The 16,573-nt window shown below is 38.2% G+C and overlaps 1 protein-coding gene and 1 pseudogene across 1 annotated transcript; one reads left to right on the top strand and one right to left on the bottom strand.

Moving 5' to 3' along the window:
• LOC133226761 (olfactory receptor 51L1-like) overlaps positions 1-16,573 on the top strand; it is a 90,175-nt pseudogene that overhangs the window by 3,577 nt on the left and 70,025 nt on the right.
• Positions 1,915-2,883, bottom strand: LOC133261025 (olfactory receptor 52E2-like). Its single transcript, XM_061439621.1, has one exon. It carries the CDS (start codon positions 2,857-2,859, stop codon positions 1,915-1,917), a length of 945 nt encoding a protein of 314 aa, XP_061295605.1. The 5' UTR covers positions 2,860-2,883.

The raw sequence follows: 16,573 nt of genomic DNA, 5'->3' as shown, positions 1-16,573 counted from the left end.
AGCTTAGCTTCCTGACTACTCCAGAATATGTGTTGTCATTGATGTAGAAATAAGTGAAGATAGTCCTTCAATATTAAATAAAATTCACACAAATAAAAACTACCTATAAGAGCTGACCCATGAGTGAAAGCCCCATTTTCTTTTTATGTAGACCTGTGTAAGTTCAATATAAGCATAACTATGATGATGGTTCTAAGAACTTATCAGCCCAGCTTTTCTAATTGGACCCTTTTCCTTTTCTTTGAATCTATTTTTTATTCACTGCCAAATTCTAATCATTTGGTTTCGAAATTAATGAAAATAGATCACAAATGGTAAAATTATTTCCAATTTACTGGATTCCAATTTAAACATTCTTGCTGGATAATGTTTCTTAATTCTAGGCTTAAATTTTAAGCTCTTGATAAATTAACCCCAGTGGAACCAAATTACAACAGGCATTCTTTTAAGTGTTAGAATTATATTCTGAAATAGCTATTATCAATTTTCTCCATTTTACCATTCAGAAAACTGAGGCAGACAGGTGGCATAAGTTGATGAGGATCAACACAGCTAGTAAGTGTTTGTTGGAGTCAGCTGAGCAGTATGGCTTGAGAGCCAGTTGTTTTAAATGCTGCCTTTTATTACCTCTCAGAATTTTAGATATTCTGGTCTTTTCCATATTAAATAAGACAATTTGAAATGGACAACAATAACATAAGTTTAGATAATCAGAAATAGTAGCACAGAGTTACACTTTCATTTTGAGGGAGTAAGTGTGAAATCATAGGACAGTCAATAGAAGTGGGTCAGGTAGTACCCAATACCTAATAACCCGCTTGCTTAGAAAGAATTAATTAAAAATCAAAGAGAAAAAGTGGCATGATTTTGAATAACTGTAACTGAGAGAGGTACTCAGACTGAGAAGAGATTGATAAAATATACTACTGTGTCCTGATGACAAAACTATTTGAATAATAATCAGGAAGAGTTTAGATCTTAATGGAAACATAATTGTAATATATACTCATAATGACTTGGTGTACCCATGATGACTTACAGACCGTTAATGAATAATCCTACACAATATTCTATACAAATATGAGTCAATAGTAGCAAGAAAGATTATTATGAGGAAATGCCAAGAGAGAATATTTCTCTATTTTACAGTATAGTTTGGTAGCAAATAAGATTAGTGTATGGAAGATAATCAATTAATGGGAGAGAGAGCTATAGACATTTTCAAAGAATATACTGAATCGACTTGAAACTGAAGAAACAAAAATAGGAAAAATGGTGGGGCAATTATAAAATCATTAAGCATTCTGGAGGAGTATTTGTGGGAATGTATATTACTTAGAAAGTTTCAAAGGATTGTAGCAACATAATTAAATAAGTTAAACATGTAAGAATATGTTACAAAGAGATTACAGGAAGGCCTCTGGAAGACATATCATGACAGTTTTTAAAATTTGCATCTGCTTTCTCCGAAGACATTTTGCTAAAAACCATCTCAATTTCCAATGTTATGAAGTTAAAATAAGTTCAGTCTTACTGTTGCAGAGATATAGATAGCCCTGTTCACTGAAACCTACAAATGCATGGCAGCTTAATGAAAGTCAGAGGTAGTAAGTCAGTAACAACACTTCTAATAAAGCTAATAAAACTGAACAACAGAGTAACCTTATATGAGTGAACATAGTGAATAAGATGACGTAATTGTGGAGACATTTCATTACCAAGCAAATATATTAAAAATAAATCATCTATGTCAGCTATCATCTAAAGCAAGTTTTTTAAGAATAAGTCTAGTCAGTGCTAATTAATACTTTATATTACAAATAGCAGGTGTAGAGATTCAGTCTTCTAGAAAGAGGGTTAATATCTCTTTTCTTCATAAATATTAGAAAATTGTTACAGAAAGAGTTGATTGTTTTAGAATTTGTGAGAAGTCAAAACCTGGAGGAATTGTTCTCTGATCCTCTTGGTTCTTATGCCATAGATCATTGGGTTCACCATGGGTGGAACAAGGATATAGATGTTAGCCACAAAGATGTGAATATGAGGAGCTACATTATGTCCAAATCTGTGAGTAAAGAAGGAGAAAAAGGCTGGAGTATAGGCCACCAGGATCACACACACATGGGATCCACAAGTGCCCAGGGTCTTGAGCCGAGCAGCTTTGGATGGAAGATGGAAGACAGTGTAAAGGATGACAACATAGGAACAGAGGATTAATAGGAAATCTAAACCTCCAGTGAGGAAGGCAGCAGTTAGGCTGTATGTTCTGCAGATCCTGGTCTCTGCACAAGACAGCTTGATCAGAGCCATAAATTCACAGTAGGTATGAGGGATGACATTAGTTCTGCAGTAGGGAAGCCACCAAAGCATAAAGGGTTGAGGACAGAAAAGCACGACTCCACGGAAGACGATAGCCAGCCCCAAGTTCTGGATGACTCTGTATGTCAGGATAATGGAATGTCTCAGAGGATTGCAGATTGCCACGTACCTGTCAAAGGCCATGGCCAAGATAAACCCTGAGGCCATGCTGCATAGTGAGTGAATGAGAAATACTTGAACAAGGCAGGCTTCAAAATAGATCTCCCTGTCATGGAACCAAAAAATGCTGAGGATTTTGGGCATAGCAGTAGTGGAAAGGATCAAGTCGGCCACAGAGAGCATACAGAGGAAGAAGTACATGGGCTCATGCAGGTTGGAGTCTGTTCTGATAATAAAGAGAATGGAGAAATTTCCCAGGAGAGCAGTTAAATAAATAAGGCAGAAGGGCATTGATATCCAAGTGTGGATGGCCTCCATCCCTGGAATGCCAATGAGAAGAAAGGTACTGGGATGAAAGCTGATGTTGTTTGGCAGTGACATGATGAAAAATACGGGCTGTGTTCAGTTGCAGAATATGTCTATACTTTCATATTCATATGACCATTTATTTACTGATAACTTCATTTATTAATAAATATAAATCTTGAAAAATTTTTATACTCTAAAAATAAAATGATAAATAGGACGTAATTCCTAATTTCAAATTAACATTCTAATGGGGAGAAACTGATATAAACCAGTGATTAATTTCCCATGTGATCAATGCGGTAAAAGGTTTATGAACAAAGAGGTAGAGATATTTATTCTACTTCTGTGAGTCAGAGGATTCACAGATAAGATGTTTAGTCTTGGTTCTGAAGCACTCTGGACCTTTAAGATAAAGAAAAAATTGTAACATAAGTAAATTCACAATCAGATGATGGTAACCTTAACTGTATTAACCCTCTTGAAAATTAATTTGTTCAAGACTATTTGTGAAATGGGCCTTCCTTGGTGGATCGGATGGAAAAGAATCCTCTTGCAATACAAGAGACCTGGGTTTGATCCCTGGGTCAGGAAGATCTCCTGCAAAAGGAAATGACAACCCACTCCAGTATTCTTGCCTGGGAAATTCCATGGACAGGGGAGCCTGCTGGGCTGTAGTCCATGGGGTCACAAAGAGCTGGACATGACTAAGTGACTAATACTTTCATTTGTGAAATACAGTGTTCCCTCAGTATGCATGGAAGATTGGTGCCAGGACCCACCATGGATAGTAAAATCCTCAGATGCTCAAATCCCTTAGTCAGCCATCTGTATCCTCAGTTCCACGTCTGTACATGAAACCAACCCTGGATCATGTAGTAGCAGTACATGTATTTATTGAAAAGAACAGTGTGCAAGTGGACTTGTGCAGTTCAAACTCATATTCAAGTGTCAATTGTCCCTTGAAATGGCAGTGACATTACAGAATGAAGAGAACACAAGACTCTGTCCTAAATTTCACTTGACTGTCCACGGTGCCACATCAATTAGCATGCTTTGATGAATAATTTTAATTCCACATAGTCTAGACTCTTTTTCCACAGAATGAGAACTCTAAAAGTGATAGCAGAAGGTTCTAAATTAGGACACATTCTGCATCTGTCTCCTCAGATTATGTTAAAATTAAGAGCCACCTTCCTCCTATGGAAGGTAACTATTTTGAACCTCTTTCAACCATCCTCTTTCAACCAATATCTCATTTCTCCTTCAAACATTGCCTCTTTTCTCCATCCTTTCCATCTTATAAGTTCAAACTTCAGAGTTCTGGAGGTATCAGAATTTAGCAATATATAGCTAAATTGTGTCGTGCTGACAAGTACCACTGTTAATTCTGAGGACACCAGCTATGTAAGAGCAACAGTGGCAGCACATTTGCCCATGGAGAGATACAAATCAAAACAAGGAAAAACAGCTGAAAATACAGGGAGTAGAGCCTGCAAAATAATAAGTGCATATTTTATCACTCATATTCCAAGATGACTAGAGAGATAATTAAGCAGATAAGTTCACTTCTGTTAGGAAATATATAGATGTATAACTTCTCATAACTATGCTGTTTGCCTAATTCAAATGTAGGCCAGGGAGCTAAAAAGGACTAGAAGTCCTAACACCTAGAAGATGGCATGGGGGCAGAAATAAACATATCTCTCAGTTTTGGAGTTGGCAACCACTGAGGAGCTTTCTCATTTGAAATTGAATAAGAGAAAAGACAATAAGGGAAATCTAAAATTATTTGCTAATGAAGCTGTAAATTGTCTTAATACATATGGTTTAAGATTTACTTTGAATAATAGCTTTACTTCAGCAAATAAAAGTTTAGAAAGTAGATATTAGCATGTAAAGGATAGGCAAAACACGTACGTTATTGTGCAGTTAAGTTTCCTCTTCAGAATAGCTCTTCATTTAAAGACTAAATCAAGTTCAGAGCAACACCCCCTTATGTGATTATAAGATATGAAAACATGCCATCTGCATGGCATAATTCCAATTCTAAAATTTGTAATAAATTCCTGGTCTGCATTGTTTTTGTTATATAAATGATAAAATCAAATAACAAAACCTTGAATTAGAAATTTTAAAATAACACCAGTAATAATTTTGAGTAAACAGGAGGAAATAAATGATGAGAAGAAAGAGAAAAATATAAAAAGTGGGATATAGCAAACAAGTGAGAAAAAAAAAAAAGTAAGAGCAGGCCCATACATACTTGCTTAGAATTTTTTTTTTTTTTCTTTGTCACATTGCCACTGTAGGAACTGACTTTTCTTCAGTGGATCACAAAGCTCCTGCTTCCACTTCAGCAATAATAATATATACTTAGACTTCATGTGCAAGTAGCATCCCTGTTGCAGAATCTGAGAAGAAAGTAATACTTACACAATTTCTGTCCTCCCAGGTACCGCTCTCTGCAGCACAGCCTAAATTTCTTCAGTCTTATCTCCCAGATAAATAGATTTGATAACATGGCTTATTCTTGAGTTTGTTGTACATACCAAATGCTGATGTAGGTTCTTCGCCCTGGAGTTTGATTGAACAGGTCAAGGAGCAGTTACTGTTATGTCTCCTCTTTTCAGTGGCATTACTTATCCTTAGAGAACCTCAACTGAATGCCATGCCTTTCCTAGAGATATGATCAGATAGGAAGTCTAAATTCTTGGAGAAAAGGAAAATCCTAGAGGAGTAAGATCTAGTGGTCAAGGAATATCAGCTTTGATTCAAACCATGAATTGACAGAAATAAGGAGAGAGATGTAATGAAAAATATTTTATAACATCTTGTCAATTCAATGAGGATGTTTATTTATAGAAGATACTAATCATCACTCAATTATTTTCTCACCACCTACTATTCTAAACCATTAATTTTAAATTAATTTTAATATCACTGTCATTGAATTTTAATATCACTCTGTTTTCTGATCCCTTTGGCCGTGATGAAAAAACCCAGGGCGTCTTGCTCCACAACTCTAAGTAATGAAGAAAGATGCTGAAGTGGTTGTATTATCTTTCACCCCATCTGTCCTATATCATCAGAACAGGTTTGTCATAATTCAAATCTACTTCTTCTCAACTAACCTCAATTATATCAATAGTTCTAGGATCACAGGCTCCCAGGAGCCAAGAAAGTGGCCCATATGTGCATGGATTCCCTGTGGAGTCTAAGATATACCAGAGTTGAGCTTCTTGAGCAGGGGATCGGGTTATTCTCACACCACTTTGACAAGAGCCAGGAAGATAGGAATAAATAGATAACTTTTTCAGTGGATTATGTCTCACTGTATAAGTAATTTCATTAGGGATATATTGATTGGTCACAAATACTTAAAGATATGCTTGTTTCACAAAATTCTTTCAAGTTTTTGACAACATTGGCTTTATGTAGTAATTTATGACTTATCTGAGTACATGTATTCCTAATTTCCTCTGAGAAAATATAATGGAACAGAGATCTTTCTTAAAAGAAATGATAGAGTTTTTATAATTGTAATTATAATGGTCACAAAATATGTCATTGAATTTTGTTGCATAGTTTACTTAACCATTCTCCAGTTCCTGAATATATGTATTATTTTATTGTTTTACTAACTAGGAAAAATTATCAAGATTAATTCTTCATGTAGTGTGATAAAAATAATAAAAAATTCACAAAACCATGTGCATCTACTGCTCTGAACATTGCTGTGCTAAGAAACTATGATCTCTAGCTCCATTATCATACATATGGAAATTTTTCACATTCCTGAATTTATTCATAAAAACAACTATTTTAGTCATCAAATCAACTCTTTTACATGTACTAGGACATAGTAATAGTATAGAGACTAGAAATGTAATAAAGCAGACAAGGTCCTTCATTTTAGGAATATTTGGTGTAGTAGTTAAAATCAACAATAGACAAGTAAGGGAACATAATATTTCAGGAAATAAAAAGTTATTTTCCAACATGAATTTGCTGTCTACAAAGCTTAGAATTTTTATCTTGAGTTTGATAGCAGTAAATTTCTTTAACATTGAAGTTTTAAAAAAATCTATTTTCTTTTCTATACCATGTGTCGTATAAGTTTGGATTTTTTTGTGTTTCCTTAATTCTAGTAATTATTACTCATTTGTAAAATATTTTCTCCTCTCATTTATTATTTACCTTCTTCTACCTTTCTTGATATATGTATTTTTGGCCATTGTACTTCACTCCTCCAACTATTCAAATTTTTCCATTTTCTGATGATTATTAATTAGTAATTTCATAATTATTTTATGATCTGTTACCTGACAGTTTTTAGGGGTGTGTGTTGGAAAGTAAAATTGTATTTTTATGTGCAGTTTCATAAATAGTGACTAGATCAGTTCTACTAATTGTCTTTTTTCTTCCCAAATACTCTTTAGAATCCTATCAGAATTAAGTTTCCTATGGCCACCATAGTAAGTTACCACAGATTTAATGGCTTAAAACAACATAAACTTTTTATTTAATTCTGTATTTTAGAAATTCAACACATATGTCACTGGACTAAAAGTTTCATTCTTTCCCAGAGGTTTTAGGATAGAATCAATTTTATTGACTTTCCAGCTTTTAGAGTCTGCTCTTATTCCTTGGCTCAGAGTCTCCTTGCATCTTCAAGGCTAACAATGGATAATTAAGGTTTTATCACCATGTATCACTAAAACAATGATTTCTCTGCTGCTTCCCACTTCCACTTTTAAGGATCCTTACGATTACATTGGACCTGCCTAGATAAGCTAGAGCATTCTCCATATTTTAAGATCAGGTGATTATTAGACATCAGTAACTTAAATAACCCTTTACCATGTGAAGTAACATTAAGTTCCGAGGACTTGGATGTGGATATATTTCAGTTCAATTCAGTTCAGTCGCTCAGTCGTGTCCGACTCTTTGCGAACCCATGAATTGCAGCACGCCAGGCCTCCCTGTCTATCACCAACTCCCGGAGTTCACTCAACCCATGTCCATCGAGTCAGTGATGCCGTGCAGCCATCTCATCCTCTGTCGTCCCCCTTTCCTCCTGCCCCCAATCCCTCCCAGCATCAGAGTCTTTTCCAATGAGTCAACTCTTCGGATGAGGTGGCCAAAGTCCTGGAGTTTCAGCTTTAGCATCATTCCTTCCAAAGAAATCCCAGGGCTGATCTCCTTCAGAATGGACTGGTTGGATCTCCGTGCAGTCCAAGGGACTTGAAAGAGTCTCTCCAACACCACAGTTCAAAAGCATCAGTTCTTCGGTGCTCAGCCTTCTTCACAGACCAAAACTCACATCCATACATGATCACAGGAAAAACCATAGCCTTGAATAGACGGAAATTTGCTGGCAAAGTAATGTCTCTGCTTAGAAATAGAGGAAAACAACAGAATGGGAAAGACTAGGGATCTCTTCAAGAAAATCATAGATACCAAAGGAACATTTCATGCAAAGATGAGCTTGATAAAGGACAGAAATGGTATGGACCTAACAGAAGCAGAAGATATTAAGAAGAGATGGCAAGAATACACAGAAGAACTATACAAAAAAGATCTTCACGACTCAGATAATAATGATGGTGTGATCACTGACCTAGAGCCAGACATCCTGGAATGTGAAGTCAAGTCGGCCTTAGAAAGCATCACTACGAGCAAAGCTAGTGGAGGTGATGGAATCCCAGTGGAGCTATTTCAAGTCCTGAAAGATGATGCTGTGAAAGTGCTGCACTCAGTATGGCAGCAAATTTGGAAAACTCAGCAGTGGCCACAGAACTGGAAAAGGTCAGTTTTCATTCTAATCCCTAAGAAAGGCAAGGCCGAAGAATGCTCAAACTACTGCACAATTGCACTCATCTCACACGCTAGTAACATAATGCTCAAAATTCTCCAAGCCAGGCTTCAGCAGTATGTGAACCATGAACTTCCTGATGTTCAAGCTGGTTTTAGAAAAGGCAGAGGAACCAGAGATCAAATTGCCAACATCCGCTGGATCATGGAAAAAGCAAGAGAGTTCCAGAAAAACATCTATTTCTGCTTTATTGACTATGCCAAAGCCTTTGACTGTGTGGATCACAATAAACTGTGGAAAATTCTGAAAGAGATGGGAATACCAGACCACCTGACCTGCCTCTTGAGAAATTTGTATGCAGGTCAGGAAGCAACAGTTAGAACTGGACATGGAACAACAGACTGGTTCCAAATAGGAAAAGGAGTTCATCAAGGCTGTATATTGTCACCCTGTTTATTTAACTTATATGCAGAGTATATCATGAGAAATGCTGGACTGGAAGAAACACAAGCTGGAATCAAGATTGCCGGGAGAAATATCAATAACCTCAGATATGCCGATGACACCACCCTTCTGGCAGAAAGTGAAGAGGAACTCAAAAGCCTCTTGATGAAAGTGAAAGTGGAGAGTGAAAAAGCTGACTTAAAGCTCAACATTCAGAAAACAAAGATCATGGCATCCGGTCCCACCACTTCCTGGAAAATAGATGGGGAAACAGTGGAAACAGTGTCACACTTTATTTTTCTGGGCTCCAGATGGTGACTGCAGCCATGAAATTAAAAGATGCTTATTCCTTGGAAGGAAAGTTACAACCAACCTAGATAGCATATTCAAAAGCAGAGACCTTACTTTGCCAACAAAGGTTCATCAAGTCAAGGCTATGGTTTTTCCTGTGGTCATGTATGGATGTGAGAGTTGGACCATGAAGAAGGCTGAGCACCTAAGAATTGATGCTTTTGAACTGTGGTGTTGGAGAAGACTCTTGAGAGTCCCTTGGACTGCAAGGAGATCCAACCAGTCCATTCTGAAGGAGATCAGCCCTGGGATTTCTTTGGAAGGAATGATGCTGAAGCTGAAACTGCAGTACTTTGGCCACCTCATGCGAAGAGTTGACTCATTGGAAAAGACTCTGATGCTGGGAGGGATTGGGAGCAAGAGGAGAAGGGGACGACAGAGGATGAGATGGCTGGATGGCATCACTGACTCGATGGATGTGAGTCTGAGTGAACTCCGGGAGTTGGTGATGGGCAGGGAGGACTGGCGTGCTGCGATTCATGGGTTCGCAAAGAGTCAGACACGACTGAGCGAGTGATCTGATCTGATCTGATCTCTGATGTGATCTACGTTGGTCATAACTTTCCTTCCAAGGAGTAAGCGTCTAAATTTCATGGCTGCAGTCACCATCTGCACTGATTTTGGAGCCCAGAAAAATAAAGTCTGACACTGTTTCCTTTGTTTTCCCATCTATTTCCCATGAAGTGATGGGACCAGATGCCATGATCTTCATTTTCTGAATGTTGAGCTTCAAGCCAACTTTTTCACTCTCCACTTGCACTTTCATCAAGAGGCTTTTGAGTTCCTCTTCACTTTCTGCCATAAGGGTGGTGTCATCTGCATATCTGAGGTTCTTGATATTTCTCCCAGCAATCTTGATTCCAGCTTGTGTTTCTTCCAGTCCAGCATTTCTCATGATATACTCTGCATATAAGTTAAATAAACAGGGTGACAATATACAGCCTTGATGAACTCCTTTTCCTATTTGGAACCAGTCTGTTGTTCCATGTCCAGTTCTAACTGTTGCTTCCTGACCTGCATACAAATTTCTCAAGAGGCAGGTCAGGTGGTCTAGTATTCCCATCTCTTTCAGAATTTTCCACAGTTTATTGTGATCCACACAGTCAAAGGCTTTGGCATAATCAATAAAGCAGAAATAGATGTTTTTCTGGAACTCTCTTGCTTTTTCCATGATCCAGCGGATGTTGGCAATTTGATCTCTGGTTCCTCTGCCTTTTTTAAAACCAGCTTGAACATCAGGAAGTTCATGGTTCACGTATTGCTGAAGCCTGGCTTGGAGAATTTTGAGCATTACTTTACTAGCATGTGAGATGAGTGCAATTGTGCGGTTTTGAGCATTCTTTGTCATTGCCTTTCTTAGGGATTGGAGTGAAAACTGACCTTTTCCAGTCCTGTGGCCACTGCTGAGTTTTCCAAATTTGCTGACATATTGAGTGCAGCACTTTCAAAGCATCATCTTTCAGGATTTGAAATAGCTCAACTGGAATTCCAACACGTCCACTAGCTTTGTTCGTAGTGATGCTTTCTAAGGCCGACTTGACTTCACATTCCAGGATGTCTGCTCTAAATGACGTGATCACACCATTGTCATTATCTGGGTTGTGAAGATCTTTTTTGTACAGTTCTTCTGTGTATGCATGGCACGTCTTCTTAATATCTTCTGCTTCTGTTAGGTCCATACCATTTCTGTCCTTTATAGAGCCCATCTTTGCATGAAATATTCCCTTGGTATCTCTAATTTTCTTGAAGAGATCCCTAGTCTTTCCCATTCTGTTGTTTTCCTCTATTTATTTAGGAAGCCACTATTCTCCCTGCTAAAGGAGTGCTTTTATTATTTTTTAAAAGTGTGTTTATGTTTTGTCTCAAGTCTAGATTTCAAAAATGTATGTATCTGTTCAGTTCAGTCGCTCTGTCATGTTTGAGTCTTTGCAACCCCATGAATCTCAGCACGCTAGGTCTCCCTGTCCATCACCAACTACCAGAGTTCACTCAGACTCATGTCCATCAAGTCAATGATACCATCCAGCCATCTCATCCTCTGTCGTCCCCTTCTCCTCCTGCCCCCAATCCCTCTCAGCATCAAAGTCTTCCAGTGAGTCAACTCTTCGCATGAATTGGCCAAACTGCTGGAGTTCAGCTTTAGCATCATTCCTTCCAAAGAAATCCCAGGGCTGATCTCCTTCAGAATGGACTGACTGGATCGTCTTGCAGTCCAAGGGACTCTCAAGAGTCTTCTCCAACACCACAGTTCAAAAGCATCAATTCTTCGGCGCTCAGCCTTCTTCACAGACCAACTCTCACATCCATACATGACCATGGGAAAAACCATAGCCTTGACTAGACGGACGCTTGTTGGCAAAGTAATGTCTCTGCTTTTCAATACGCTATCTAGGTTGGTCATAACTTTCCTTCCAAGGAGTAAGCGTCTTTTAATTTCATGGCTGCAGTCACCATCTGCAGTAATTATGTATTAATTATTGATATATATAGTATATGTATAGTATTATAGTATAATATATGTAATATATATATAATGTTATATATTATATAAATATGTATATTACTTATATATATATGTAATTATACAATATATTGTGTAATTGTAACTAGTTATATGCTTCCCATGTGGTGCTGCTGCTGCTGCTGCTGCTGCTGAGTCGCTTCAGTCGTGTCTGACTGTGTTCGACCCCATAGACAGCAGCCCACCAGGCTCCACCCTCCCTGGGATTCTCCATGCAAGAACACTGGAGTGGGTTTCCATTTCCTTCTCCAATGCATGAAAGTGAAAAGTGAAAGTGAAGTCACTCATTCGTGTCCAACTCTTAGTGACCCCATGGACAGCAGCCCACCAGGCTCCTCTGTCCATGGGATTTTCCAGGCAAGAGCACTGGAGAGGTGTGCCATTGGTAAAGAACTTGCCTGCCAGTACAGAAGACTTAGGAAATCTGGGTTCCATCCCTAGCTCGGGACAATCCCTTGGAGGAGGGCGTGGCAACCACTCCAATATTCTTGCCTGGAGAATCGCATGAACAGAGGAGCCTGTTGGACTACAGTCCATATATGTATTGATTAATAATTATAAAATATAGAGAACCCCAGGGACGGGGGAACCTAGTGGGCTGGTGTCTATGGGGCTGCACAGAGTCGGACACGACTGAAGTGACTTAGCAGCAGTCCGACTCTGTGCAACCCCATTGACGGCAGCCCATTAGGCTCCTCTGTCCCTGGGATTCTCCAGGTAAGAACACTAGAGTGGGTTGCCATTTCCTTCTCCAGTGCATGAAAGTGAAAAGTGAAAGTGAAGTTGTTCAGTCGTGTCTGACTCTGCTACCCCATGGACTGCAGCCCACCAGGCTCCTCCGTCCATGGGATTTTTCCAGGCAAGAGTACTAGAGTGGGGTGCCATTGCCTTCTCCCAGCAGCAGCAGCAACAGCTAATTTATATATATATATATATATATATAGTTATAACTAATTTATGTATATTTGTTTTGTTTCAAAAGATTCAAATATATGTTTATTTTAGTATCCATTTGACAGAAAATTACTAGTAAACATATATTTATACCACTAAAATGTTTAAGAAGAGTTAAGTAATGATACCTAATGCTTATAAAAAAGAACATTTTGTCTTCAATTATAATTATCTTTCTTCAATTATACAACTTTCATTTTAAATTTAAGCAATATTCCAGTTTCTTCCTGAATATTTAAATCTTACTTTCTATTTTCTTGAATATGTTTATTCACAGTTATTTTAAAGCCTATCTAAAAATTCTATTTTTGAATCCTCTATGTTTATTCTTGTATTATTATTTTTTAATATTAGTTTTATGTTACATATCTGTGTTTCCTTTTCTGCTTGGTTATGCTACAGCCAAATATTTTCTGTAAAATTAAACTAGAAATAATTTAAGCCTAGGATAATGACATGTAATATTACACAAGTTTACAGCATTTGTATACACTTATGGCAGATGGTTATTGGCATTAATAATCTCATATCTCTTTAATAAAATCACAATTTGAGGTTACTGACACCTATTTTAGTCCCTCTAAGAACATATCTATTTGTGATTCACCCGTCCATCTAGGGAAGATCCCATATAGGCCGGGTGTTAGAAGCCGCCCAGCTCTAATATCTATTTTAGTTCCTTAGTCCCTTTATTTTATTGTGTAGTCTTACTATTCTTAGTTATTTTATTCCACTAAGGAGTTTTCAGCTGGAACCCTTCAACCTGCCATTGTGTATCTAAATTCAGCAGCCACCAGATGTAGAGTCAGAGTTTCCTTGCATTCGTCCACTTGTGCCTCCCGTAGGCTTTCTCTGTTCCTGTGGAAATTCCCGCTGTCTCATCCTGAACAACATCCATCCCTTAGGCTCACAGGCCCTTACTCCTTAATGTACCATTAGTGGCTCTGGTTCCCTCAGGCTTTCAGGGACCCCATATAACCAGGAAAAATGAAAAGCTTCTTTCATCACAGATGTGTAAGTGGAAACGTTCTATACCCCTTAGAAAACACTGTCTCCAACTTGAGCACTTTAATATGGGCAAAAAACCAAAGGATTGAAAGTTGTTTAACTGACGAATAAACAGAAGTGGCCGACAGACAGGAGTAAGTCTGTTATGGGTCAGAAGGGCAAAGCTGGAAGGCAAAATAGCTATCACATTTGTTGATGGAAAGAAGCGGATAACTGTGGCTCAGGGAAAGAGATTGGTTATGGGTAGTTGGAGATAGGGAATTTGAGTGAGGTGAAAAAGTAATGAACTTTGTGGGAAAAAAATTGTATAATGTGATGCAGTAATGTGAGAAGAGATGTGTTTGGGTATTTTAGATAAGCAGAACAGCATATTTGAATACAGTCCTGAGAAAGGGCCTTGGGTTATTTTATACAAAAAGAAAGAAGGAAAGAATGGAATTTGGGAATGAGAGTGGAAATGAGGTCAAAGCTAGTAAACTGTGTAAGAGGCAACTTAGGGCATTTGAGCATGAGAGCACATAATGAACTGAAAGGAGAGTCTGGGCAAAATCCCATGTATAATCCACCTCCCTTTTTCTATACACAAGGAAGAAGGATCTTATAAATAATGACAAGGGCTTCCCTTTTCTTCAGAGATAAGTAGGCAGCAATTAATACATTTTAAACACAGAAATGAACTGACTTGCCTGTGTCTTTAAGAATTCATTGGCTCTAAGGAAAATTGATTTGAGGGAATGACATAAGAATGGAAGAAATGAGATTAGTTAAGTGGCCAATAAAATAGAAGAGGAATGTTGTGGTAAGCAACAGAAGTGAATAGGTTAAAGTACTCTGCACCTTGAAATGAGAGGACGTGTATTTAATAATCAAGGACAAAGCCTAGTTTTTACATTTGATCAATGGTGTAATATGAGTTACATTTACTACGATGGAAATATTAAGGCTATTGCCAAGAGTTCCTTCTTGGCCATGTGATCTTTCTTGTGTCTTTTAGACATAAAACAGAGACATCTGATAGACTATTTGATATCACTCTGGAGATCAGTAGAGAGTTAAGGATAGAGATGTATTGTGAAGTTATCAGTGGGTAGTTTTTAAAAACAATTACTGAACAGAATATTTTAGGAAAAAGTGTACTATATATTTGAAATAAAAACAAAAGGAACACCTAGGGTACTTTTAGTATTTAGAAATCTGGCACTGGAGTAGGAACCAATGAAGTTTTAAAGAAATCAGATCAGATCAGATCAGATCAGTTGCTCAGTCATGTCCGACTCTTTGTGACCCCATGAATCGCAGCACGCCAGGCCTCCCTGTCCATCACCAACTCCCGGAGTTCACTGAGACTCACATCCATCAAGTCAGTGATGCCATCCAGCCATCTCATCCTCTGTCGTCCCCTTCTCCTCTTGCCCCCAATCCCTCCCAGCATCAGGGTCTTTTCCAATGAGTCAACTCTTCACATGAGGTGGCCAAAGTACTGGAGTTTCAACTTTACCATCATTCCTTCCAAAGAACACCCAGGACTTTTTGTAGGGTAAGAGGAAATAAAGCAAGCATGTTTTCAAAAATAATATGTATGTAAAATATTTTCAGAGGAGAGCATGGTCAACAGTTTTGCATACTGCTGAGAGTTATAATGAGAACAGGAACATTTTTTGGATTTGGTGACTAGGGATTATTGATTAATTTGACTAGAACTGTTGCATTTGGGGAGCATTTTGGGCAGGATGCTAGAGTAATGAGAGTGTATATTTTGTAGACCACAACTTCATAAGGTAGCATTCTTGTTGCAGTTCAGTTCAGTACATTTCAGTCACTCATTCGTGTCTGACTCTTGCGATCCCATGGACTGCAGCATGCCAGGCTTACCTGTCCAACAACAATTCCCAGAGCTTGCTCAAACTCATGTCCATTGAGTTGAAGATACCATCCAGCCATCTCATCCTCTGCTGTCAACTTCTCCCACTGCCTTCAGTCTTTCCCAGCATCAGAGTCTGATCCAGTGAGTCTGTTCTTTACATCAGGTGGCCAAAGTATTGGAGTTTCAAGTTTGGCTTCAGTCCACCCAATGAATATTCAGGACTGTTTCCTTTAGGATAGACTGGTTGAATCTCCTTGCAGTTCAAAGGACTCTCAAGAGTCTTCTCCAATACCACAGTTCAAAAGTATTAATTCTTTGGCACTCAGCATTCTGTATAGTCCAACTCTCACAGCCATACATGACTACTGGAAAAACCATAGCTTTGACTAGACAGACCTTTGTTGGCAAATTAATGCCTCTGTTTTTAAATATGCTGTCTAGGTTGGTCATAGTTTTTCTTCCAAGGAGCAAGTGTCTTTTTATTTCATGGCTGCAGTCACCATCTACAGTGATTTTGGAGCCCCCCAAAATAAAGTCTGACACTGTTTCCACTGTTTCTCCATCTATTTGCCATGAAGTGATGGGACTGGATGCCATGATCTTAGTTTTCTGAATTTTGAATTTTAAGCCAACTTTTAACTCTTCTCTTTCACTTTCATCAAGAGGCTCTTTAGTTCTTAAACTTCTGCCATAGGGGTGGTATCATCTTCCTATCTGAGGTTACTGGTATTTCTCCTGGCAATCTTGATTCCAGCTTGTGCTTCATCCAGCCTGGCATTTCGCATGATGTACTCTGAATATAAGTTAAATAAGAAGGGTGACAAAATCC

The sequence above is a fragment of the Bos javanicus genome, chromosome 15 (genome assembly GCF_032452875.1).
Source record: "Bos javanicus breed banteng chromosome 15, ARS-OSU_banteng_1.0, whole genome shotgun sequence".
NCBI classification, from domain to species: Eukaryota; Metazoa; Chordata; class Mammalia; order Artiodactyla; family Bovidae; genus Bos; species Bos javanicus.
Note: the sequence above shows the minus strand (reverse complement) of the source record. Positions and strands in the feature narration are given on the sequence as shown.